Source organism: Mycetomoellerius zeteki, unplaced genomic scaffold (assembly GCF_001594055.1).
Source record: "Mycetomoellerius zeteki isolate Tzet28-1 unplaced genomic scaffold, Tzet1.0 scaffold151, whole genome shotgun sequence".
NCBI lineage: Eukaryota > Metazoa > Arthropoda > Insecta > Hymenoptera > Formicidae > Mycetomoellerius > Mycetomoellerius zeteki.
This window is the reverse complement of record NW_017256458.1, coordinates 225881-251074: the sequence shown is the minus strand read 5'-3', so window position 1 is coordinate 251074 and position 25194 is coordinate 225881. Positions and strand designations below refer to the sequence as shown.

At 34.7% G+C, this 25194-nt stretch overlaps 1 protein-coding gene across 5 annotated transcripts in view; it reads left to right on the top strand.

The window, feature by feature from the left end:
- The window catches only part of LOC108720524 (uncharacterized), a 68448-nt gene that overhangs the window by 26926 nt on the left and 16328 nt on the right, over positions 1-25194 (top strand). For all 5 annotated transcript variants that reach the window (XM_018444586.1, XM_018444582.1, XM_018444584.1 and 2 more), the window contains 3 exons: positions 3097-3509; positions 8563-8703; positions 21907-22092. In XM_018444586.1, the coding sequence (XP_018300088.1) occupies positions 3115-3509; positions 8563-8703; positions 21907-22092 (722 nt within the window). In that variant the 5' untranslated portion in view covers positions 3097-3114. The remainder of the gene's footprint in view (positions 1-3096; positions 3510-8562; positions 8704-21906; positions 22093-25194) is intronic.

Below are 25194 nucleotides of genomic sequence, written 5' to 3'. Positions count from 1 at the left end.
TTTCCGCTGGCGAACATTCCTTTTCTGTTCTCGTCATCCGCCGCGAAACGAAAGCTACTCGCTGCTGCACCAAAAGTAACAGCATTCGCGTTAGAGACATTAGTGACACTGAAATTTTGAAGCTACTGTTTAAAATTTTTTGAAAAATCGGAATGCATGTCAAGACGTGGTTTCCACATTTTAGTTCTCGAAACACAAACGCAACATAGCAATAATAACATGTAGTTTATCGACAAGGGGTTGAAATAATTTCAAAAGTTTCGATCATCCATCAATGTACTACGATCGCTTTGGTTGAAATAATCATTAAATGGAATCGTGTGATGCGATTTCATTGAGTGCGCAAGCGTCGGTGCGAGTGAGCGAGTCGCGGAAGTAGTCGCGAGACACGAGTTTGCGGCAACGCGCATGCGAAATCGCACGCGTGAGAAACGAACAACGTAGATGCAAGTGCATCCGAGCGTAAACCGAGAGATTGAGCTTAAGGGAATGTTGGAGCAACGGCAATTACTACGAGTTACAGTGTAATCAAAATTTTCGAACTGGCTTCAATGGATTGCAAAATTTTTTTACAGAATTAAAATACGCATTAAAAAGTCCGAATACCGCGGGTATGTCGATTTCATAGAAAATCGCACAAAAATAAAATAATTCCTTTACTTTTGACTCGTATAACTGTCACCTGGGGTTAAAATTTGCTTAACATAAAAATTTTATAGTTCATACACTGAGAAAAAAAATTTTTTTTGTTTAAAAAAAATATTAGTTGATTCAACTAAATGCAGCGGTTACGGGTTGTCAGGCCAATATTTGTTAATTTAAACAAATAACATGTTGACATAGCTCATGTATAATATATTTAATTTAAATAAATATCCTGGAACTAAATAATCACTACGAATTAAATACGTATTTATAATGAAATTAATAACTTTTTTCTCAGTGTATGAATAACATAAATATTCAGTGGATCTAAGATTACTTGAACGAACAATACTGATTGTGAGTTTGTATAACTAACAAGTAAACCTACCTTTCTGTGATTCCTCGAATTAAATGAAACTTTGTATATTTGTAGAGTAATAAAAAATAATAGACACATATTTTTTTATGTACAAAAAATTTGCACACAAGTGTACTTTGTAATTACTATATTGCATAATGCGCACATAGTTTAACAATTTTTTAAACAATAATCTACGGAATTATCAAAGTCAAGTGATTTCTCTTGTAAATGTACCACTTTTGTTCTACAACAAATACTTTATAAACTGAGAAGATAACTGATTATGAATAAGCAATTAGAGTTTGACATTGTTGTTTCTCAAATGCAAGTTTACATCGTAGTTACAAAATAACTGTATCTGAAAAATGTTTTATGACATTGTTCTTCCAATATTTCGCCAATATTGGGTAAAAATTGAGTCCCCAATATATTGTTGAACCAATATTGGGGGATCCCATTTGCCTACAAATTGATTGCTTACAAGCACTTTTGCGCACAAATATAAAATTAAGGTTAAGTTAAATAAGTAGATAATTTGTATTTTTAAAGCAGAGTATTTGTTTTAAAATAGAGAATTCGTGTTTTTATATCAGAAAATTTGTGTTTTAAAATAGAATTTGTATTTTTAAAACAGAATAGTACCCGTAAGCAAAATCGAACTTTAAGCAATAATATATATAAGCAATCGATCTGTAGGCAATAATAAATGTAGGTTTCGTCTCTGAAAATTTTATTTGTGCGAAAAAGTGCTTGTAGGCAATCGAGCTGTAGGCAATAATTTTTGTGCGCAAACGAACAAAAATTATTGCCTACGGCAAAAGTGACGTAGGCAAATGATATTGTAGACAATCGATTTATAGGCAAAAGGAGCCATCTCTTCGATTCAAATATCTTTTCACGTGTCAGTTTTCTTTTATCAATGATACTATTAAACATTTAAATCCAGCCAATCGACGTTTTCTTTATACATCCGTATACTGCAGGTTTTATTATCGAAGACGCCTGAAGATAGGAAGTCGGGTCTGTCGGTCAATGACTGTGTAAACAACACATTTAAAGCGAATCGTTTCTTTCGTGCCCACTCTCTCGTTCCGATTCATCGTGAGTATTAGCGTTACATCGAGGATCCAATACAGTTATCTGCTAATGATAACAGCGATGACGTTCATCCGCGGGAAACTCGCGACGCGACACACCAGTTTGACAGGAGACGGTTGACTTATCGCGCTAATAATAATGCTCTTCGCTATATATACGCAGTAACGCAGAATAATAATGTAAGCGCTGCGACACGCGTGATTTCATATAATCGCTCGACCGTTACGAGATATCGAACTACTTACTCGGCTTAATCCTCTTATAGTATAATACTCGAAGAATATGCTCGCTATTGTTCCACGTTCTCAATGGAACCAACTGTTTCTCGATAATTTAATTCAATATTTGATTAAAATTTTTTTGCATTTTTTGCGGTTTATAAGATTATTGAGGTGTGAAAATTCATGTGTATCTAATTAAAAGTGCAAATTTTAAAGCACCTTTTATTTTTTTAATGGTACAAATTTCATGTATTTTCGTATATTGTTCATATATATCTTTTAAAAAGGATTATTTTGCGAAATAAACCTTCTTTAATATTATACATGTATACTACTCAAAACAATTATATGACTATTTCTTCAGAAAATGATGACATCTAGAAATATTTGAAATTTCGAAATTTTCTCTCAATATCCAAATTTGAGACATTAAATGAATATGTCTGTCGGAACATGCTACTTTGGTCTTTCCTAATCGCTGGCATTTGAGTCGAACTATAGAATCGTCCGAATCTTTCCTAATTGTTGCGAGTGGTATGTTGTTAACTTCCAACTATGTGTCTCGAAGCATTAATCAACCAGCTTGCCGTCATGCTCTTATTACTGTGAACGGTATTCTTTTTCTATCCGCTTCTGACGACCCTCAATTGATCTCTTTTGTATCGCTACGTATTTTTCTCATCGTCGTGCCTACCTGGTTAATGACTCCGCCGATCATCCACGGCGATCGTACTGAATTTCCGCCTACGTGTTTGCTTCCCGTGTGCCCAGGTGAAAGAAAAAGGGACAATGTTGTCGTACATGTTGCCGACGGAGGACAAGCCACCGCCCGGCGAACCCAGCAGCCAACAGAACAATTATCGCGACACCAGCAAGCTGCAAAAGAGCACCGCTGTGGTGAGCACATCTCCCAGAAAATGCACGGACACGACTAGAGCGATGATCGTCTCCACCAAGATCGAGGATCCGACTGGCGGCGATCCTGTCACCCGGCACGGTTTCCCTCGACCGGTCGAGAGCCCGAAGCACAATGGGACGACAACCACGAGGAAATCGACCCTGCACAACGCCAGCAGGGTTACTAAGGACGACAGCCTCTACAGCATCGACAGCGTAGCCAGTACCGCCGGCAGCGAACGTAAGAACAAGATTCTCAACGGCGCGAAGCACGCTAGTCTGAAGAGGTAAGTGAAGAAGATAGCATTAAAAAAGCGATTTATTTCAAATTAAGGTAATCATAAACGAGAAGTCATTAGACTAGATCTTGCACACTCTAAAAAATAACGTTAAATTATTTTTTAAACAATTATAAATAAAATTCAATCGAGAAATGTCAATCAACACAAATAAGCAAAAAAGGCCATATTCAGTCAAAGTAGACTGGTGATATCTAATAACATTTTTGCGTAAATCTTATAATTTCCAGTTCAAGCTTATTACTTTAAAATAAATTCTCTCTCTCTCTCTCTCAGCAAGTTCATTGGGTTTTATACATGATAAAATGCCTCTCTTTCGCGAAAAGAAAAAGAGAACGTCACTACATATCGGGTCTACAGACTGACTTTCGCAGCCCGTACGAGACTTTTGCCGGCACTTGCACGAAGGATAGGTCAGGGTCAACCTCACCGTGACTTCGATGGGTCGTCATAATGCATCGAACGGAGCCTCGCTCGGACAAGACGTACCGAGACCGTCTCCTGACTGCATTTAATAATTCTGACAAAAAAGACGCATGAGATAGTGAGAGAGATGTCTCAGTATGAAACCGATGTGAAATAACGCGAAGTAGAAAGAGGCTTGATCCTGTTGATTGTGTATGTTTTAACACTTTCAATGTGTCACAAATGTTATGATATTATCAAAACTGTATGACTAAAATAATATTCGGAGCGCGCTGAATTAGAGTAGCTAAACGGGTTCCGACGTAATATCAGTCTTGTCAACATGATATACGCAAAAGCGCAGTTCTTACAGTTTCTCGTGTTATGCCGATAAAAATTCCACTGAGAGAAATGTTTTGATACATATCAGTCTTAAAAACTGTGCTTTTGCGTATATCATGTTGACAAGACTGATATTACGTCGGAACCCGTTTAGCTATTCTAATTCAGCTCCGAATATTATGATATAATCATTGATTTTGTTGATATGTGACTAACAAAAATTTTTTTTATTTTTTCATTACAAAATTGTATTGTTCTAATATATATTTGATTATTTTAACCAAAATTTGCTTTATAAGAACAAAGGAACAAAGGAGACGTATCAATACGTTTTTTGACCTCCTTACACGGATTTAATTTATATTAGAATCAAATTGATTCTTTAGATGGACTTCATATTTTCCTAGAACTGTTTTGCATAATGACGAATAGTTCTTTTTAAATATACGGTTTTAAAGTCGATTTTTTGTATATTTTAAAACATGATCTCATTATATTGTAACTCAGTTTTGACATTATTTTTAATAAGTTCTTATAATTCCACTTTGCTAAAATTTTCACACAAATGAATTGAAAAATATCTTCGAGAATACTCATCCTACTCGCGAGCGCCACATACAGTTAAATTCAGCTCTGAATACGGTACAAATGTTTCTTAATCTATCGATTTATGCTACTGTAAAAGATCCAGCAGTATTTATAGAGTATTTATACAAAGTATGTAAAAATGAACTATATGATGAACTTTAAATATACTGTAAAAATTAAATGATTTATTCACAATTGCGTTTGAAAATTATAAGTAATAATCATTATTTAAACATTTATCCGTTTTTAGACAAATCTCTGTCAGTAAGTATAACTACTACGTTTTTTACAAGTAAACTAGAAAACGCTGACTAAAAAGTTTACTCATCTTATTTTGGACTAGTAATATATTGAAAGTTATAATAAAATAGTACGAATATGTATTTTTATGTATCCATGTAAAAGATTTAATTGTTTTCTTTTAAAGCAAATGTTATTGAAACTGAAAAAAAAATCTTTTTAAATAAAAGTCGAATGATTTATTTTGCAATGATAATTCGACATTTTTCAAAAAAGTTAAACTCTTTATGTATATCTTTTTTCACTTATATTTTTTATGATTTTTGCCAGCTGTAGAGGAAGGGGGGGGACAAGAGACCATTTTTCCTAATTTCTGTGATGTATAAAAAGATTGATCTATTTTTTTAGATTTATTAAAACTTTCGTTATCATCTAAAAAGTTAAAAAAAAAACTATTTTTTAAAGACATTTTAATTTCGTCATTTCACCTCCATATATAGGTACATATGGATATATAAGTAGTAAATATACTCTTCTGATATTATTTAGAATTGTCGAGAGAACTGCCAAAACTTTTAAAACTTTTTCATCCTTCGAATGTTAGAAATTTTTCGAAGCATGAAAAGCTTTTAACAATTTCGATAGTTTTGTTAACAATTATGGATAGCACCACAAGAGTTCTAACAAAAGGTATTAATACTCAAAGCTGTAAAGTTAACGTTTGAGAAGTTATTAGGACTTCATATCGCGGAGATTGAAAAATTTCTAACACCTAAACAATTTTTTAATGTTCCGACAGTTCTAATAGGAGTTCTACTTAGCACTTCAAGAATTCTAATGATAATTATTATGACTTTAAGCGCTTAAATTAATATTTAAAGAAAAATCGTAATTTTTCGTGAAGTTCATTTCGTGAAGTTAGCGCCGAAAATTTATCAGTGATTTCTTTTTAGCTAAACTATTTTTAGTTTAGCAGACTTATTTTTAATTTTATTAAGGACTCTAAAACTCTAAAACTCTTCAGAGTATATTTAGAACTATAAGAAAAATTTATTGTTTTAAAAGATAAGATGCTAACTTCACAGAGATGAAATCGTGTTCTATTGTAACAATGAGTTTCAATTCTGTTCAAGCATTTCTTAACGATAAATTTTGTGATAAAGAAATTTTTCTAACATACTAACATGCCGATTAATGCATTTTTGAGCGTTTATTTAAGTTCTTCACATAATAATACTGGCAGCGCGTAGCTTGAATCACTTTAGAAAGAAACTGATCCGTTGCCAAAACGCTATTGCGTACTTAGGAAATACTGTTGCGTATTTAGCGTTTATTTTTGCAAATGTGTATTGGCAGATAGATGCGTTTGCACGTGCAGCTAGGTTTTTTGGTTATTTCTTTAAAAGATTTTAATAAATACGCTGTATGCACATATATATTAATATTGGTTAATATTAGAAAATAAAAAATCATAACCTACTTATTGTTTTATTTAAAAAAAGTACAGGAAATTTTGCTATAAGAAATAAACCAATTCTGACAGTTGGACATTTCAATAAGTACGCTGTATATATCACAAAGATCAAATATCTCGTTCATATTAAAATTCTTTGTATATTTATAATTCATGAAAATGAATAAATAATAACGCTTAATAAAACACACTTATGTCAAAGTACGAAGAGATCGAAATGAAAGTGTTTTATATTACAAACAAGAACCATAGTATTCCATAATCGATTTCAACCGAGCAGACTATACCTCTCGCTTTGGGGGGGGAGCCGTAAGAATAAAATTATCACGGCTCGATGCAGTAATTCTTCTGCGATCGAGCAAAAATAAACGTTTAAAAAAAATTTTTTTTCTTTCGATACACAGGATGTCTTTGACGATATCATTACAACTCCGTTTATTTACGACGTCCTGAATTAATTATGAATTGTACTATTCTTGAGAAAAACGATTGATCTGAAATGTGTGCTTCTCCATAAAATCCAGTTTCTTGTCAAGATTTAATCATCAATTAATGTACACACTACTTTAATTATTTATAGAATCTTTAATGCATACGTTGTATCATGATGTTCAAGTTAGCGTTAAATTAGATAGTAGATCGGATTTTTTAAATTTTTGTTTGAGATGATTTTAGTAAATAACAAACATTAAAAGTTTTTTTGTGTTATAAATCTGAAAACACAATAACTTATACAGAGCTCGACGTTACACTCTTTACATTAAAATCTGAAATCTAGATCTTTTGTTCGCAATTCTTTTCACTCCTGTAGTACAAACAATACATCTTTTTGTCCTGTTGGATGATTTTTATCTTTTTCGATATAGGAAGGAAAGCTAATTATCAGACGTACTCTCTAAAAATGAATCGCAGTGTATTATTACTGAAAAACAGCAAATAGTCGCTGATTATAAGCTGATTATAGCAGTTATAAGTGTAGAGCACTGTAAACCAGTAAAATTTTACTGAAAGAATTAGTTAGTAACATTAATTGTTCCAATTAGTATTATTAGACTACTATTAGATAGTAAATATCCCAGTAAACACCAACTAGTAGTAATGATCACAACATTATAATTTTCTATTCAACAATTTAATATGTACAACATACAATACATGAGTTACAGTTAACAGTTACATTGTAATTAATAAAAAATTGTAATATTGAGGTTACACTATTGTTAATTCATATTAATAAAAAAATAATTATTATTTGACCCACATAGATAATATCACATTGTAAATAATTTCTCATTTAGCTCTTGAGTCTGGATTTTACTTTTTGTAAATGGTTTGACCAAAAGTTTTATCTAATTGACTATGTTGAAGGAGGGATCAAAATTATCTTTCTATTATCGCCTTTACATTAAAGAGAATTCAAACAGGAGTCGAAATGTCGGTATTGCTATTGCAAACTTTGTATTTGATAATTATTGTGTGTAAAGTTACTAAAAAGTTATTCTTGTATAAATATGACATGCAATTTTTGTGGATAGTTGCTGAACGAATTTGTCAAGATTTTCTTCTAATTTTTTTTCACCGAAGCCACTTCCGAGACGAGTAATGAGTAACTGTGTACGGCATACTTACTTATATACGGGTCAATCTTGATCACGCGCGATCGTAATTCGACGCCATGGCGATCTCAAGATTTTGATTTTGATATCATCTTTGTGGTCGTCGGTTGTGGTCACGCGATAGAAAACTGAGGTTTACAACAAGTATTTTTCATGCACTGATCGATATCATATGACCTGTTTTAATCGCATGCCGAATACAGAATGTTCAAAATAAGTAAAGAGTCATTTAGCTTTAAAGCCGTTTCTCAAAATGTGGAGAGAAAATATTATTCTTATTTATTTGTTTATATAATTCTGTAATAATTTAATTCTAAATTTATCAATGAACTTGTTTGCTTATTTATTTGCTTTATCAAGAATGATTACTGTTTAGGGTATCCTTCGGCTCGAGCAAAGGGTCGATGGTGGAAACACTCGTTTATGAGACCCCAGTGCAAGAGGAACCTGAGATCAATCATTTTCTGGACCACAACGGCCGCCTACCTCCTCCTATGATACCTGTGCCTGATACTGAGTAAGTTTTAATCTCACAAAAAAAGAATTATCGAAATTCTATCCTGTATAAACTTCTTTTAATCTCGAGTTTTAAGTAGGTATTTTAAATATTTCAAAATTTCAAAATTTAACATAATATAAAAAATGTATTATGTGAAATTTTTTCTGAAGAAAAAACATATGTCTTTAATATAAGAAGCATATAGCACATTTACTGTTACATTATACATGCAAATGTAATGCAATGAGCTTAATTTGGATCATAACAGTTTTAATTGGCAATAAACGAATAAGATATTATGTCACATAGATACATATATTGAATATATGACGCATGCATTGGCTTGTTTTTCGCGAGCAATCGTAACTTTAGCAACAACTCGTAAATTAATGCCTCAAAATTTCGATCACGGAAGCCGATTATCGCGTTAAATCGCATCCTCGAAAGCCGCATGTGCGTGACGTCAACTGGCGCACCCGCGGGCACCGAAATAGCATCCGTTTCTACGTGCGCATGCATCGAGGAGCAATGCTAGATTGCGTAGAAATCGACATTCGTAAATATCGAATCGGCTCGTCAAATCAAAACGCGGCGCAAAATCTCGCTGTTGCTGCATCAAATCCCCTTTGAGTTACGTCTCCACCCTCATTGAACAGATGTTCATCGTTAAATGTAATAAGATACCGAACCAGGAGTCTGCGAGATCGAACTGTACTTTCATGCACTATTATGCACTAAAACTAATTTAGCTATGTTATTACTCAAGAATGAATTAGCCAACGATTTCCATTATAGGGAATTTTATAGAAATATTCGCAAAAGCTAATAAGGCAAAAAAATGTAATTTGTAATTAAGTTACCTTTCTCGCCTTTTTACAAAATGTATTTCTCAAATTTATTATCTCAAAAATGTATTATTACAAAATGTATTATTACAAAACAAAATATAAAATATATTCTATTAATCCGTGATATCAAAATGAATGCAAGAATGAAATAAAAGTTAACAAATTAAAAATATAAAAGGTAAATGTCTGCGCTGGATGCGTTAATGTGTTAAAAAATGTCACGACGTGCTATTCTAACATTCTGCATTCCGTTATTCACTGCAAGTATTGAAAAGTTTACGTTACGTATATTTATCATTATACTATTACTAGATTTTCAGTATTTACAGTGAATAACGGAACTCAGCCACAATCTTAGCGTGTATCAAGTGATTTCCCGTTCCGCCAAGGCACTCGCAATGCCGACTGGTAGCGATCGGTCGTGTTCGTCGTCATTTATACGTTGCGCCTTAACGCGAACAGTAGTCATTGTTACTTCGTAGATATGGAATTGTAAAGAGAGTAAAGATTTTTACAGAAATTAGCGCACGTTTTGAGTTGCACAAGCATACCCATTATTCCCATAATTGCAAGGCCATAAGGACACTAGTCAATGAGAAAATAGCGTTCCATATAACGCAACAGGCACACCCCTTTCCTTAACAATAGAAAAATATAAAATATAAAAAAGCAAAACAAAAACGGAACCATTATCCTGTATACGTCTTTCTATCTACTGTCTGGATAACGCTAAGAGTAGGAATTTTTTAATTATTTTTATTTATCTTTGCAATTTCGCACTAATCCGCGCGATCAAATTTCAGCGTAGAGGCTAAAACAGTCGTAACAGTCCCGATTATATCGTTATAATTATATATCTATAAATTTAAGTTATTCGTAGTTATTTCTATAGGTCGCCACTGCTTCTATTATATCATTAATTTAATTAAAACAATGAAATTAAACAATTTCGTTCAAATTATATCATTAATTTAATTAAAACAATGAAATTAAACAAAAAAAAACACATTTAACTCAAGAATACATTAATTTGACTAAAATTTAATTTAGTACTTATTAAATGAATACGTTAATATAAACAGCATTTATATTAATGTATTTAGTAAATAATAAATTAAATTTTAGCCAAATTTAATATATTTTCTTGAGTTAAATTGTTTAACTCTTTTGAAACTAATCACAGAAATAGATTAATTTATATTTTGACATACTTGGAAGGTAAAAATAATAATGTTATTTAACTTAAGGGATTAAACTACATTAAACCATTAGGGATTAAAGACGTTAAAAAGTAAGATTCAGAAACGCGTATTTATCTTTATTAGGATATTTTAATCCCACTAGCGCGCACAATTATGAAAGGATGTTCATTGATAACAATTCGTTAAGAAAATTCGCGTATTTCGACTTTGACGGTTATCGTGCTGTACAACATCAATATTACGTGGCGATAAGATTACGAGATGATTAAGAGTATTTTGAAAAAGAGACGACAGTTCGATAATACACCGCGGTCGCTCGATTACACCAATTGTGCAGATCGATCGTGAGTCCGTTTTTTCCGGCGAGGTACGAAAAGTGCAAAGTACTAAAGTCAGCCGTGAACGGCGTAGCTAACTTTTTTAGCGGACTCGCTCTCGCGTCGATGAGATCATCGCAATTCTTTATTCGCATACGGTTACATATACCGACGGTTTTGTAATCACGTACGTGGTTCTCATATTCAAACGTGCAAGGCCCCCGTTAGCAACGCAAATTGCACAGCTCGCGCGGTCAGTATCTTGCCATTGAATAATGCAGCGAACATGCTTTAGCCCTTTAGTTTCCCCACGTGATGTTTATTTGCCTGACGTACGTTGGTCGGTGGATTCAAGTTTGGAAACCAAGCTTTTCGATTTCAATATCATTGTATGCAAACATCACGACGACGTATAACTTATGATATCGTAAGAACACTTAGCATCGTAAGATCGATTTAGTATCGTAAGAACAACTTAGTTGTTTGTATAATGAGATTTGTATATGTTTTATTACGTATGTTACAATAAAATTTTCATTATCATGTGAGCATATGATAAAATATTGTGTAATATGATCATAAAACTATATAGAATATATATATTGTAGAGAGAATTTTTTTTAGAATTTATCCTAAAAATCGTAGTAATCGTAGAACAATATCGTATTTAAAAGAATTTTATAATAATATAATTTATTAATATCTATCACAATAAAATATGTTTGTTTAAATTTTACTAAAATAAATTTCAATAATTATAAAATATATTAAGCAATTTATACATGATTCCTTATTGTTTTAAATATAAATGCCAAATAGGAAGAGAGGGATAAACATATAAACTATCTTATATAAATACTTCATGATATTTTTAATCTGATTTCTATGTTCGATTATGTTCTTTTTACTAAAATATTTTACTAAAGTCATTCATCCGCGAAGTACGCGGCACTGCCACTAGACTCGACGGAGTTCTATTTTTTGCAAGTAAATCCATCCAGAATATATATAATAAAAGGCGTAGCATTATGAGATTTTTTATTGATATTTTTTTCTTTCTCTCTCTCTCTCTCTCTAATAAAATGTTTTTTTAAATGCAAATTTTCAATATTAGATTCTAAGACGAAAGTAAATGAGAGATGTGTTTTGACAGTACAATTTTTAGTTTACAAAATTATTTTATATAGTTTATAAAATGACTTTATTTTAGTACGTAGTTTATAAAATGCTCGTGTTTCCAAAATTTCTATCATTGTCGATAATATTTTATAAATTGCCAAATTGTCTCAAGTTTATTATCAAACATAATAAAATTATGTTTGATAAAAAAGTAGCTAACTTTGCGATAAAATATAACGAATATTTTTCTCCGTGTTATCTTCATAGATAATATGTTGTGAGAATAGCTTACTGCGCTATTTTTACAACTTTCCCACTACTTCTCGGTTAAACAATGATTGTTTTCATACTTTTTAGGACCTCTAACAAAGGATTTTTAAAGATTAATTTAGGTTCCATCGTGAGGCAGAATTTAGCCTTATTTAACAGTACTTCTTAGGCTAGATGCAGATCTGTGTATGTGAAAATAATTTGTTAGACAATCAATAATTATGTAAGACATCATAAGACGCAAGCTATTATAGTTATTAGAATGTTAAATTTTTTTCCTGCATTGCTCATCATGCTTGAGCGTCCCATGATTATTTGATGGTTCAATATACATAATTATTTTTAGGTCTGTATCTAACCTAATTCTTATATATTTCAACCAAATCACTTGTTCCACGTTGAAGAGATAGAAAGAAAATATTTTATATTTGTTTTTATTAAATCATCAGGAAAGAGCACTTTCCTTTGCGAAGTGCATACATGTCCCTCTTAGATCACAGCATTATTCTTTTATCTTCTTCTTTTCTTCTTTTTTAGTCATTTTAGATTGAGTTCTTTCTGGATTCTCCTTCCACACTTTTTAGAGTAGATGTCTTTGCATTTATCGGAACGTATTTTTCTGAAAATTGAGATCGAAACATTATGCATCGTGTTTTGTTGCATGAAACCTTAGAACATATATAAATGGAAGGAGAGTTGCGCCTATGTCGCCCATGTATCGAGCCTGAAGCCAACATCTGTGCGAGAGAGATAGCTAGAGAGTCCCAAATGTACACATTGCGCATGCGCAGACCGTCTGTGTGAGTTGTACAGTTGTTTAGTGTTCCTCACACATTGACAACAAAGTAGAATGAAGTGGAACGGAGGAAAACGAACTGAGTGGCACATGCGCATTACAGTCAATTTGGATTCTATAGCTTTCTCTCTCGCACAGATGTTTGCTTTAATAAAGCTCTAGATATACCAAAGCAGCGCAAAGGTCCTTCATCTTTGACCTAATAACCATATCATATTAAAAAAATTACTATAATAATACTAAACGCTTATTGGACTACAGCCACCGTGTTAAAAATGGCAGTTGAAATAGCCAATAGGAAAGTTATCGTATTTTGTCTCAGATAAAAGGATTGCGCTAATTTGGTATCTAGAGCTTTGAGCTTCAGGTTCAGCCTGAAGCTTTCTTTGAGCCTCAATTCCTCTTCCATTTATATATGTTCTAAGTATGAGACACCTGCAGTTCGCAATATCGATTCGAACGCGAAGGATCTCATGAGTATGACGATAGATGCCGACACTCACCAGAGTTTCACGTTATACTCTGGAATCGGAGCCGTGAAGGGAATGGAAGCGCCTGCGTGGCGTTTTCCGCACCGCACCGCACCGCACCGCACCGTGCCACAACATTCGAATGCGTTCCACGTATTAGTGACACACACATGACACACGTTTAGCGCCGCAAGGTAGTTCGCCGCCCGCGCTTCCTTTTCTTCCTACCTCTCTCACGGGGTGAGACCCTTGCGCTCCACTCGCATTCTCTTCAGTGCACGTCGTCGTCGGTGCGTGTACGCGGCATACGCGCGTCTATGTGTTCTCTCTCTCTTTCTTTCCCTGTTGTCGATCATTGAGCCAGGATAAGCAAGAGGAGCGCGAGAGCCGGAGCGGAGAGGCAGGCAGACGAGACGTGTTCAGTACGCCCGCGGCCCTCTCTCGACGTGTACGGAGTCGCGTCGTCGGTCGAGTTACCCACGGCGACGCCGACGTCGATCCTTCTCGGGAGGAGCATCGACTGAGAGAGAGAGAGAAAGAGAGAGATCGATCGTCCAGGTCCGTGGATTAGAAGTGTGCGCGTGCGACATCCAGGTAATAACGAGGTGGCGTTCCCCGGTGACAGAATACGCGCCCTTCGACTCGGAGTTGCTCCGATCGCGGCTCCATTCCGTACGATCCAGGGATCGAAACGCTCGATTCTTCGATCGCGCTCCAATTGGTCGCAAACGTCGCTCTCGATTCTTTTTCTTCCTTTTGTTTGCCGGTGCGGGGTACGGGATGTCCGGAAAGGTGCGTATACGCCCAGTGAGGGAGAGCTCGTTCCCTCGAGCAGGTTTGAGGCACGATGGAATTTACAGTGCGTAAATTTTATTCCGTTGCAAACCGCACGTCTTTTTTCAAATACGAATCCCTTGAATGTTTAAGTATCTTCTTCCCTAAATTTTCTTCCCTAGATAATCTGAGATGGAAATCAGTTTTAAATTCATCTTATTAACTGTTAGTACCGTAATTTTGATAATTATTTTGGAGTTCTATATTTTAAAGTATACATGAAGTTTAATAGAAATTAAATAGAATTCAAAAGAAGTGACCAGACATTAAAAAACATATGTTAATTTCGCAGACAGAGTTCATATCTGCTATTATAAGTTTGTACTTTCTTCCACTTTTTTTATGTTCAATAATGTCATATGTAAGTAAACACATTTAGCACATCTGGGACCTCCCCTTTTGCCTGTTGTGGCAGAATGATTTTGCAAGATCTTGAGTAAAAGGCTTTGGAAAAAACAAAAAATAAAGGTTCAGGCAAATGAGAATATAAACGTGGTAATTAGAGTGCAATAATCTTACAATATGATTTTTAGTGTTCGTTCTTTTTATACATGAGGTTCGTACGTTTCGACTCAGTTTGGAGTCTTCATCAGTAACTAAGTATTTACAATTTAATTAAAAAACTCTCTAATTTCTTCCTTCGATTTATGCAGCCATTAAAAGATTGATAGATAGAAAAGGCTTTGAATATGATTGGTTTAGATTTACTGTTATACTTTCGTTATGAGATGCCATAATTATGGCGGCATCCTTTGACAAAACTTTTCTCATTTTTTAAATACTTTTAACAGTTTATATAAACGTCTTCAATTCATTACAGAATATGGAAAGAATCGCAACATAAGTTTTTTAAATCTTTTACTAAAAATAGAGAATAATTTGATAATCGTGGATTGATTAAAAATTGGTTTAATTTCTTTGCTGCTTTGCATAAATACAAGCGAATATTTATATACTTTTGAAAACTATTGTCAAATGGAAATCTTTTTGCGAAAAAATTATATTTGATTATATTTGAACCAATTGACAAATAATTATTTGCTCATACAGCAAAAGGCTAATGGTAAGGAAATAAATTTAGCTCGTTTTACTTTTGAAAAAAAAAGATCTAAAAAGATCTAAAAAGGTTCGTTGAACTTTCCTTCGGATATTACTAGCGTTCGCTATCTGAACTATCTGAAATATGCATTGTCTACAAGATTTATGGATGAAGACCATGCAGTTTACATTGTTCACACATATACGTACACAATCGCTATTGACGTTTGCAACATCACTTGCTTATATTAATAAAATCGTGATGTAAGATATTGCAAATTCAAAATCACGTCGCTGTTAAAAATCAACCGTCTAACTTGTCATGCGTGCATTTGAAGTTACTAGGATTACTTATATTATTCAATATTGAAATACTATTAATATTGAAATATATCTATAAGACTATTAATATTAAAATTGAATTCTATCTTAGATCTATCTATAAGAAAGAAATTCATAACTCAAAATGTGTAATTCCAATTTAAATACTTTCTATGATAAATTGTTTACCAGGTGTTAAAAAGACTACAATCTACAATAGGACAACTTGTAACTAGGGTATAAGACAGCTGATGTTATTAAGGACAAACTTCTTATTTGATTTTGTGATAAGCACCGAATCGCCCTGTATATTCGCCTTCTTGATCAAGTGCTGGCGAAAGGTCGCGTTACCGTCGATCGAATCGCGTCGCCGGCATGTCTGTCCCTAATAACGGACTCCCATCGATCTGACGGGAAGATAGCGAAAGGGACAGGCAACCAGTGTTATCCATAGGGGTGAACGAGGATGGAAAGTACCGGCGGCGAATAAGCAATGGCCCTCGAACTCGTAGGTCGCTCGTAGGCTGAAATGAAATGCCCATTCGAAAAAAGTATGTGATTCAAATATTGTAATTGTGGTTGAAATAAGTAAAAGGTAATCACGTCTCGCGATTTTTTCTCTCCGGGACATCCTAGACGTCATATTTCTCTTTATAACAAAATTAGTGTTAAGGTTTCGTCACGAAACCGTCATCCGCAGGATCGACAGTAGTTGCCGCGTGTCAACTATAGAAAATGGTGAGAGATCGGTACGAGAGCGTGCTACATACAAGTATTCGATAGTTTTTTCTCGCTTCGACGGTATCAATGCCGTAACTGTCGATGAGAAGACATGCGGAAAAAGACAAAGAAAATCTCTTCTCACCATAGTAATAGAGCATCTTGATACACACTGCAACCATTTCTTCTCTTTCCCGTTCTTCCGGAAACGTCATACCCCACGCGCGCGGTGAAAAAATAGACTTGCCGAGCCTTTAGTTGAAAAACTGACCTTTCTTCTTTTTTAATAACTCAATCTTTAGGACCTTCTAATGATCGTTCGCGTGTCGATACGATCGTCTTTAAAATGCTCTGCATTCAGCTTTAATAAACGCGGCGATTTGATTTTCATCTTACGTCTCATAGGCATAGTAGTGATTTTAGGCCATTTATCTTATGTACATATATCTGTCTCATATTTTGAATATGTAAAAATATTGCGAAAAAAAATTTTTGCTATCTCTAGTAGCTTCTTAAAGAATAACCAGTAACGGAGTTAAGGGAATTCTAAAGTTCAAATTCAATAAGATTTACACACATACGATTGAAAATGTATCATCGACACATCACTACATACTGTTACATCAATATCGCACGCACACGTACACAAATTTTCTAAATCATTAATCTTATTACTGCGGTTTAGTAGAGTTTGCGTTTCAAGACCGAAAAATCATTTCGGTGGGGGGGGGGGGCCGCACAGTTTAGAGGACTACATACGTAGTGTATAGATTCACACATAATTATACAAGCATTTAAAATCCAGCTAGACCATTAAAGGCGTTTATTCGTATTGGTTGTGTTCTTACATGACCTCAACACCAGAAGTCGATAACAAAATTGTACTTTTTCAACTTTTCTTGTTTTTTGCTTAAAATTGACCAGTTTGGACTACATTATCGTTTATACTTTAATTGTAAAAAAGAATTTTTTAATCTGTAAAGGCAATTGGAAAAACTTACATGAAAAATAATCGTATTCGATCGATAAAACGGTCAATTTAGTTAAATGGACAGTTTACGCACATGCAAACAATTTCGCTTGGAATTTTACGAGTGGATTTATCGCGATTTGTTTACGAATTCTATAGCACTTCGAACTCTCCTTTATCGATTGTTGCTAAATACGATTTTTATTGAAAATTTTAACATTTTGCACGAGTGCATGCATCTATATTTAGAACAACGTATCATTTTGCGGCGAGCAGCTTGGCATTTGTTAATTTCAAGTGTCGCGAAAGAATACATTTCTTCCTCGAAGAGCGAATATATTATATATATATAATATAATTAGCAACAAGAATATACACGTACAAATTCTTACGGAGGATCATATTATATCAATTTCTGCTCAACGATTGAATTAATATCCCTTCAATTAAAATTAAAACCTGTACCCCAATTCTGTAATTTTTAACGACAGTATATAAGGTAAACCCGGCAAATACGCCGCGCTGGGATTTACGTCCCAGAACTTGAACTAAATAATAACTATTAAACGCATTTAGTCAAGTTAACAACTTTTTTGTCAGTGTACCACTCCTTAAAATGATCAAGCGAATGAATTATTATAAAAATGAAAAAAGTGATAAAATTATATTCTTTATACGGGTATATATATATATATATATATATATAATAATTATGTCCTTTATAATAAAATTAAAACTAAGTATATTTCATCAGTATAAAAGACATAATTATTGAAAAGTGGAAAAAAATTCAGAATTCTACACAAAACGTATCGTATTGATCTAAAAAAATAGAAACAGTCAATAATGTCCGCTCGATACTTCTAGTGTTAATTTTCAATATTATTATAGAAGAATACTCAGCGCTGTGAAATTTATTTTAATGTTTACATCTTCGTTTATTCGGCTTTTAATATGCGTGATATCCAGTCTTGAGTAGATAGGTATACAGTCCTCGAGTTTTCCTGATCATTATGAAAACTGATAGGCGAATTATCGCGATGTATCGTCCAGAATAGCGCCGGGAAAAATAACTTATCGCTCAATCTGATCGTGAGCATGGTGTCGGATGATTAGGATGATGTCACGAGTTGTCAAGGCTTGAATCATTCTTGTAAGGTATTTAACTCGATGACGTCACGATGCTGACACGGGTGCTGTCAGGCGTCAATGCGTAAATAACAATAGCATGTGTCTGTGTGTAGATTATGCAAACTATTTTTACAGATAAATATTACTTGCGCAATGGCTTACTTTATTTCAACATAAAGCGAGAATTTAAATTCTTGAGAATCCTCGGTTACGCAAGGTGTGCTCAAGTTCTTCCGCGATGAAATAAAGCAAATTCTTTTTAGAAAAAGTAAAAAATTCATCTCCTGAAAGATATAACGTAAGAAACAATCGTTATCGCGATACGCGAGATTGATTCCACGGTCGGTGACCGTGGTCGGGAACCGATTCCGAGCATCGTCCAGCTCGCGTTTTCGTTTTCCTCTCGACGCTGCTGCTTGATCCCCGTCGACTCGTTTTGGTCGATTACGCAACCGACAGGATATTGCACAAGATCATGACTCCCTCAATACGTGTTCCGACGAGGCTTCGACGCGAACGATCGTTTATACCTTTTTCGGAGGATTGGCAATTCTCATTCGTGAGTGGATTACTTTCGTGACCTATATTGAGGCAAGCGTTCTTCTGAATACCAAAGAATACGAGTCTACACTTTGTTTAATAAATATACAAGGATACATCCGACTAAAATGCAATTAAAGATATTTTTGCTTAACGGAAACGGAAAGGTCGCTTAATTTCTAAGTCACTCAATTAATAACGTCCAAACACTCGTACGCGAGAGGTGCTCTGAAAACATAAGTGCTCGGTATCGCACATTCGACGCGCCTCGACATAAATTGCAATATCATAAGTATGCATCCATCAAAGCGAATAAATTCGAGCCTCGAATAGTGAGGAGAAGCGAATAAAGGTTAACACACTAAAGCATCCAGTAGTTTATTCGAACATGCGCGCGCGCGAGAGTACCGCGACGGCCTATTTATCATGAAAAATAAATACTGGTTTAATTCTATTCATAGTCGAACGCAATTTTTATCGGCGAATGACTCATCGCATTGCGCTTGAAATACTCGTGTCGGAATTTTATCGTGCAAATGGCGAACGATAGTACAGACGACGAGCTATCGTTCGCGATACGAATTTGCGTTCGATACGAATTCATCGGTAAAATATTATTGTTTTTATTAGAAGAATTAAAATTGTTACTACATGTATAACGATATCTCATCGACTGATTTAATTTACTTTAGCAAAGTAGAGAAAAGTTGATGAATGGTGTCACTTTAAATATTTTTTATTATATTTTCCATTTGATACTGATTTGTGCGCAAATGAAGAGATTGGAAATTATAGCTTTATGTTTAGACATCTATTATTACATGTTTAACTTTTAAAATTAATTTGTTATAATCTAGAATACGCTATAAAAGTATTGTGTGGTTGTGAGCCATCCTGTACTGAACAGGGGACTCTACTCCGATGATTTTGATCTTGACATATATTATCAAGGTTACGTGATAATATGTGTCAAGGTCAAAATCATTGAAACAAGGTCCCCTGCTCGGTATATTTATCAACCAAAATCTACTTACCTCGATTTTGAAATACGGATGCCAATCAGAATCTGAGAAACCACAATTTTTTATTAATGCACCACACGCAATTAAAATTTGCATTATACAAGTCCTGAGTAGTATCCCTGATAAGTTTTACCAGTCGATCTGCTAAAAAATTATTAACAAAATCATTTTTATTAAAAAAACGTAATTTTTAAACATAAAATATATATTTTACTATATATATTATATTTTTTTTACATAATTATACTCTGCTATATAATTTACATAATGTTGCTCTTTTATGCCAAAACGGAATAAAGGAGACATTTCACACGAAGCGGGGTCCATCCCATCTCCCTCCCCCGCCTAAAGGAAAGTCATTCGCCTCTGGCGATATACTAGTGGAAAGTCGAACGCCTCTAAGCAGGGCGGAAAGGGGATGGACCTCGCTTGGCGTGAAAAGTTGAACGTCCCTAGGCAAGGAGGAAGTGTGGTGGACCTCGTTTCCGCGAAAAGTCGGATCCCTCTCTAAATATACTGTGTCTATATATACCTATGTATATGATAGCAAATTATTAGCGAATTCGATTGGACGCATTCAGTGCGCACTGGTGTACATTAAAGCTGTCGCATTCAAGTTGACGTAAAAATGTGTTTAATATAAATATAGAGAAACGGATTAAATCGCCAAATCTTCTATTCATTTTATTACATTGTTAGGAAAAATGTGTATTTTATAATTCGAAATATTTACATTTCACTTTTACACTAAAATAAAATCAATATATAACGGCTTTAATATGCACCTGTGCGTACTAGTGCATTCTACCGAATTCGCTATATATTCTTTAACACTGATAAAAACTATTCAAAAATTTACATATATTAAAATATGTATTATATTTACAAACATTATATTCTTATTATTAATTAATTTTATTATTAATTTTATGTATGAATATATATTCATACACATACATACATTACCTATAATTCAAACTCTTACAGAATCAGTCCAGAAAGAACCTAACTGTTAAATCTACAAAAATTATTTTGAATCGTGTAAGAAGAGACTCCTGAAAGACTCCTTAATTAATCTTTTAATACAATTTAATGGAAATTGCGAAACTGAGAAAATTTGTTCAACACTCAATATGTTAATCGTTACCTTCTAGCCAATCGGATTAGACGCTTTGTACGTGAGAATCATACATATGCGTGCATAAGAGACGTTTTCGAGGGAGGTTGCTGCATATTCCTGGGGGTAGGACACGCGAGGAGGCGTGGCGATAAAAGCGGAAGTTAAATCGTTAAATTTCGCTTAGTTTTTTTCCATGAGTCTCGCAAGGCTGGCTTCGTGGAAAAATTTATTATTCAAACCTGCCGATTTTCCAAATGCAAATGTCATTTGTTAACATCTTTGCAGTGTAGTAATTATTAAAAATACTATTAAGTATCTGTATTTAGATATTAATATAAGAAAAATATGAGATAATAATAAATAGAAATAAAAAATATAATAATATAATAAGGAAAATAAGAAAACACATTTTCCTAATTATAATGCCTGATTATATTAAATATGTATAACATATATCTCTCTTTCATTTTTATACCAATACAATATGCTTCTTTTAATTTCAGCGAAGGTAGAGAAAAAGTACGCGTCTCGTTGTTAGGTCCACAACCATCGCCGGCGACGCCAGGTGTTCTCTTGCTGGAGCCGATCACGCATTCGACAGGACTCCCGATAAACATGGCCAACAATCCCACGGAACTTTTGACCACGCACACTGAGCACACCACGCCTGCCTACCACACGCAAATCAGGTAAGATCCTGTTAAGACAAAATCTAGTCTTACAAATAAAAACTTAACAAATCGTCAGATATTATGAGATAAATTAGAACATCGCCAAATATTGAAGGAAACTAATTAAGAATCATTTTGAAAAGAAATACGTCCCATGTGACCTAATGAGCTTCCAATTCTTTCTTCATGAATGCAAAACTTACGAAATTATTGGAAAGTAAATTAAGCATCAGAACAAGAAGGGGTAGAGACGTTGAAAAATCATTGAAGATGACCAACATCGTCTCTAGAAAGGATATCTTCCTCGTCTCGTTGAGATGAATTTTTTGATGATTTTTATCGTCTTTCGAGGCATTACTTTGTCGTGAATAAAAAATCTTAAAATTATTAGATAATAAAGGAATAAAAAGGAGAGCAAAAATTATCGAAGATGAGAGACACTGTCTCCAGAATAATTAGCCTCCCATGCTCGATTCGCGACCCTTGACGATCTTAATGGGCCGGAAGTGACGTTCTTTTCTCTCTCGGCTCCGCCGCGCCCCTCTATATCTCTATCGACGTACCACCGCACTACCAAACTGTTTACGATGATTCTCCGTGGTTACTGCCTGTTCGTGGTACAGTGTAACTATTACGCATTAAAACTGTCTCTACCGCTGTCGACATTACGACATGCCGTCTGGCCCGCACACGTTACATGCAAATTTTCCAACGATTTCCTTTTGTTGAAAGAGAGATAATATATAAGTCAAACAATAGGTAAAGATGGTGAGCACCTATATTTAATAGATGTTCACACCATATTAAGTATAAATATCTATTTAATTATATATATATTTAATTATATTTGTATGTAATACATACAATATTGATATACATATATCCTTGACTCAAAGTTTTTAAGTTTTCTTATAAGTTTCGTATAAAATCTTCAGAATAATTTCAGAGTCACATAATATTAATGTTTTTTCCAAAATAATTCGGATATTGCGATAAAAATTATATTTATTCCAAAATTTCGTTATTCTATAGGAATATTATCTCTTGCGTTTATTCCTTGCAGTATTATCTTAGCGAATCCTTCATATTCGGTCCTTACGTAATTCGCCGAAATGGACGCCGAAATGGAAGAGGAAGAAGCGTCAAGAAAATCGGTTAAATTACTATATTCTGTTGTCGATTTGAACTTTTTTCCTACGCAACTCTAAGGCCGCTATTTCATTTGTGCGTTTTTGTCGTACGGCAAATTTTTCAAGCCTGTTGATTGGCTATAGGATAGAGAGATCCTATCTCTGTTCTGCACACATTTGTTGTACGATAAAAACGCACAAATGAAATAGCACCTAAACTCTTGACACTCGATTGATTGCACGGCTCTACAGCGCATTATGCTTATAAAAAATTAGCAAATATATATAAAAAGAGCACTAAATTTTTTACTTATTGCAGCGAATTTTATTTACAATGATAGGAGATCCAGGTTAATGGAGATATCATAAGCGTTATTACTCAGTAGAATGTTACGTAAGATCGTGCATATGTCATACAAAGTCTAATTGCTAATGCAAGCGAACATACGTCGTGTTTGCGACAATCTATTCGCATAGAATCACCGTATGTGTAAAATTCCTCAACGAATCTGTAATTTGTATAATTATAGATTTGTTGAGGAATTTGTGTATTCATATAATTCACAATACTGCAATCATACAAAAATTAATTTAAATTGAAATTTACATTTGCATAATTTTTATATATATATTCCAGCGAGAGAGAGAATACTTTTGTGTTTGTAGAAATGAATGGAAAAGGTTAGCTTTGCACACAAAATTTCTCGTCGAATATCTAAAAATTTTAAGAATTTAATAGAATTGACATGATTGAAAGAGACATGATTGATCGGTATTCATATAAGCTATTCATATAGCTGTTCATATAAGTTTTATTGAACGTTTTATCATACGATTTCAATAATGTAACGCGTTTAGATATCGAAATAGTTAACTTTAAAAGTCGAGAAAATCGAAGAAAAGCTTCGGGAAAGCCGCGATTTTGAATTTTCGTCGAGAAATCTGTAGACGAGAAGGATACGCAAATCTGTTCGGCACCTGTACATCCAGGATGCACCCTTCCACTCATCCTACCCGCGAGCGTTACTATTATCCAATCGCGTTCTCACGTACACATCGCAGTTTCTTCATCCATTCATACACACGCCTTATATCCCCGCGATGCATATAATCGGGTCCGAGCTCAAGTTAATTCTCCACCGCCGCCATCGCCACCACCATCACCTCCACCACCACTACCATCAGGAGCACCACCAGTACCACCACCATCTCAATGCACTAGCCTCGCCGAATCGCTGATATCAGCGCAGCAGCGCCCGGTACCGGCACTCCGTTCCTGATGCGCGAGAGTACCGAAGAGAAGGGGGCAAGGAAGAAGGTGAGGGGTGCGACAACGGAGGACGGTAGAGATCGATATAGCGTGGGTGGATGTGCAGAGGTGCGGTGAGGCCGCTGCCGCCAGTCGTGCTGTCGGCTGCATCGACGGACATTCGCGCGCGCTCTCTTTTTCTCTCTCTCTCTCTTTGTCTCTCTCCGTCTTTGTAGCACCCCCTTCTCGTTGGTTCGTCTCTTTTTCCTCCACTCTGTCTCTCTCGTTCTCTTCTGCCTTTTTCTCGAACTCCCTTTCTAGCCCTTCGTGTCATCCCGCATGTCATCGAATGCAGCCGATCGCGAGCAACGTCGATCCTCAGGATCGCATCCCCGATGATACAGTGATAATCACAACAGTGATAAGGCCAATGATATGGCACAGTGAACAGTGCGGTGACTCCTGCGTGTAGATCTCTATATTGATTGGGATTAATCCGATCGGGCTCGACGAGTGAGTCAGGAGGATAAATCAAGATCCATCTCGATCGTTTGATTTTTTAAATCTGTGTTCTTCCTCTCTCTCTCTCTCTCTCTCTCTCTCTCTCTCTATGTTTCTCTTGCTCTTTATTCAACACGTGCGTGGGCGAGGATGCGTGTCACGCGCGATTTTTCTCAGGGCTGCACTGGGAAAATTTACTGTAACTTGTAATCCCCTAATGGCCACGCGATCTGACCGCAA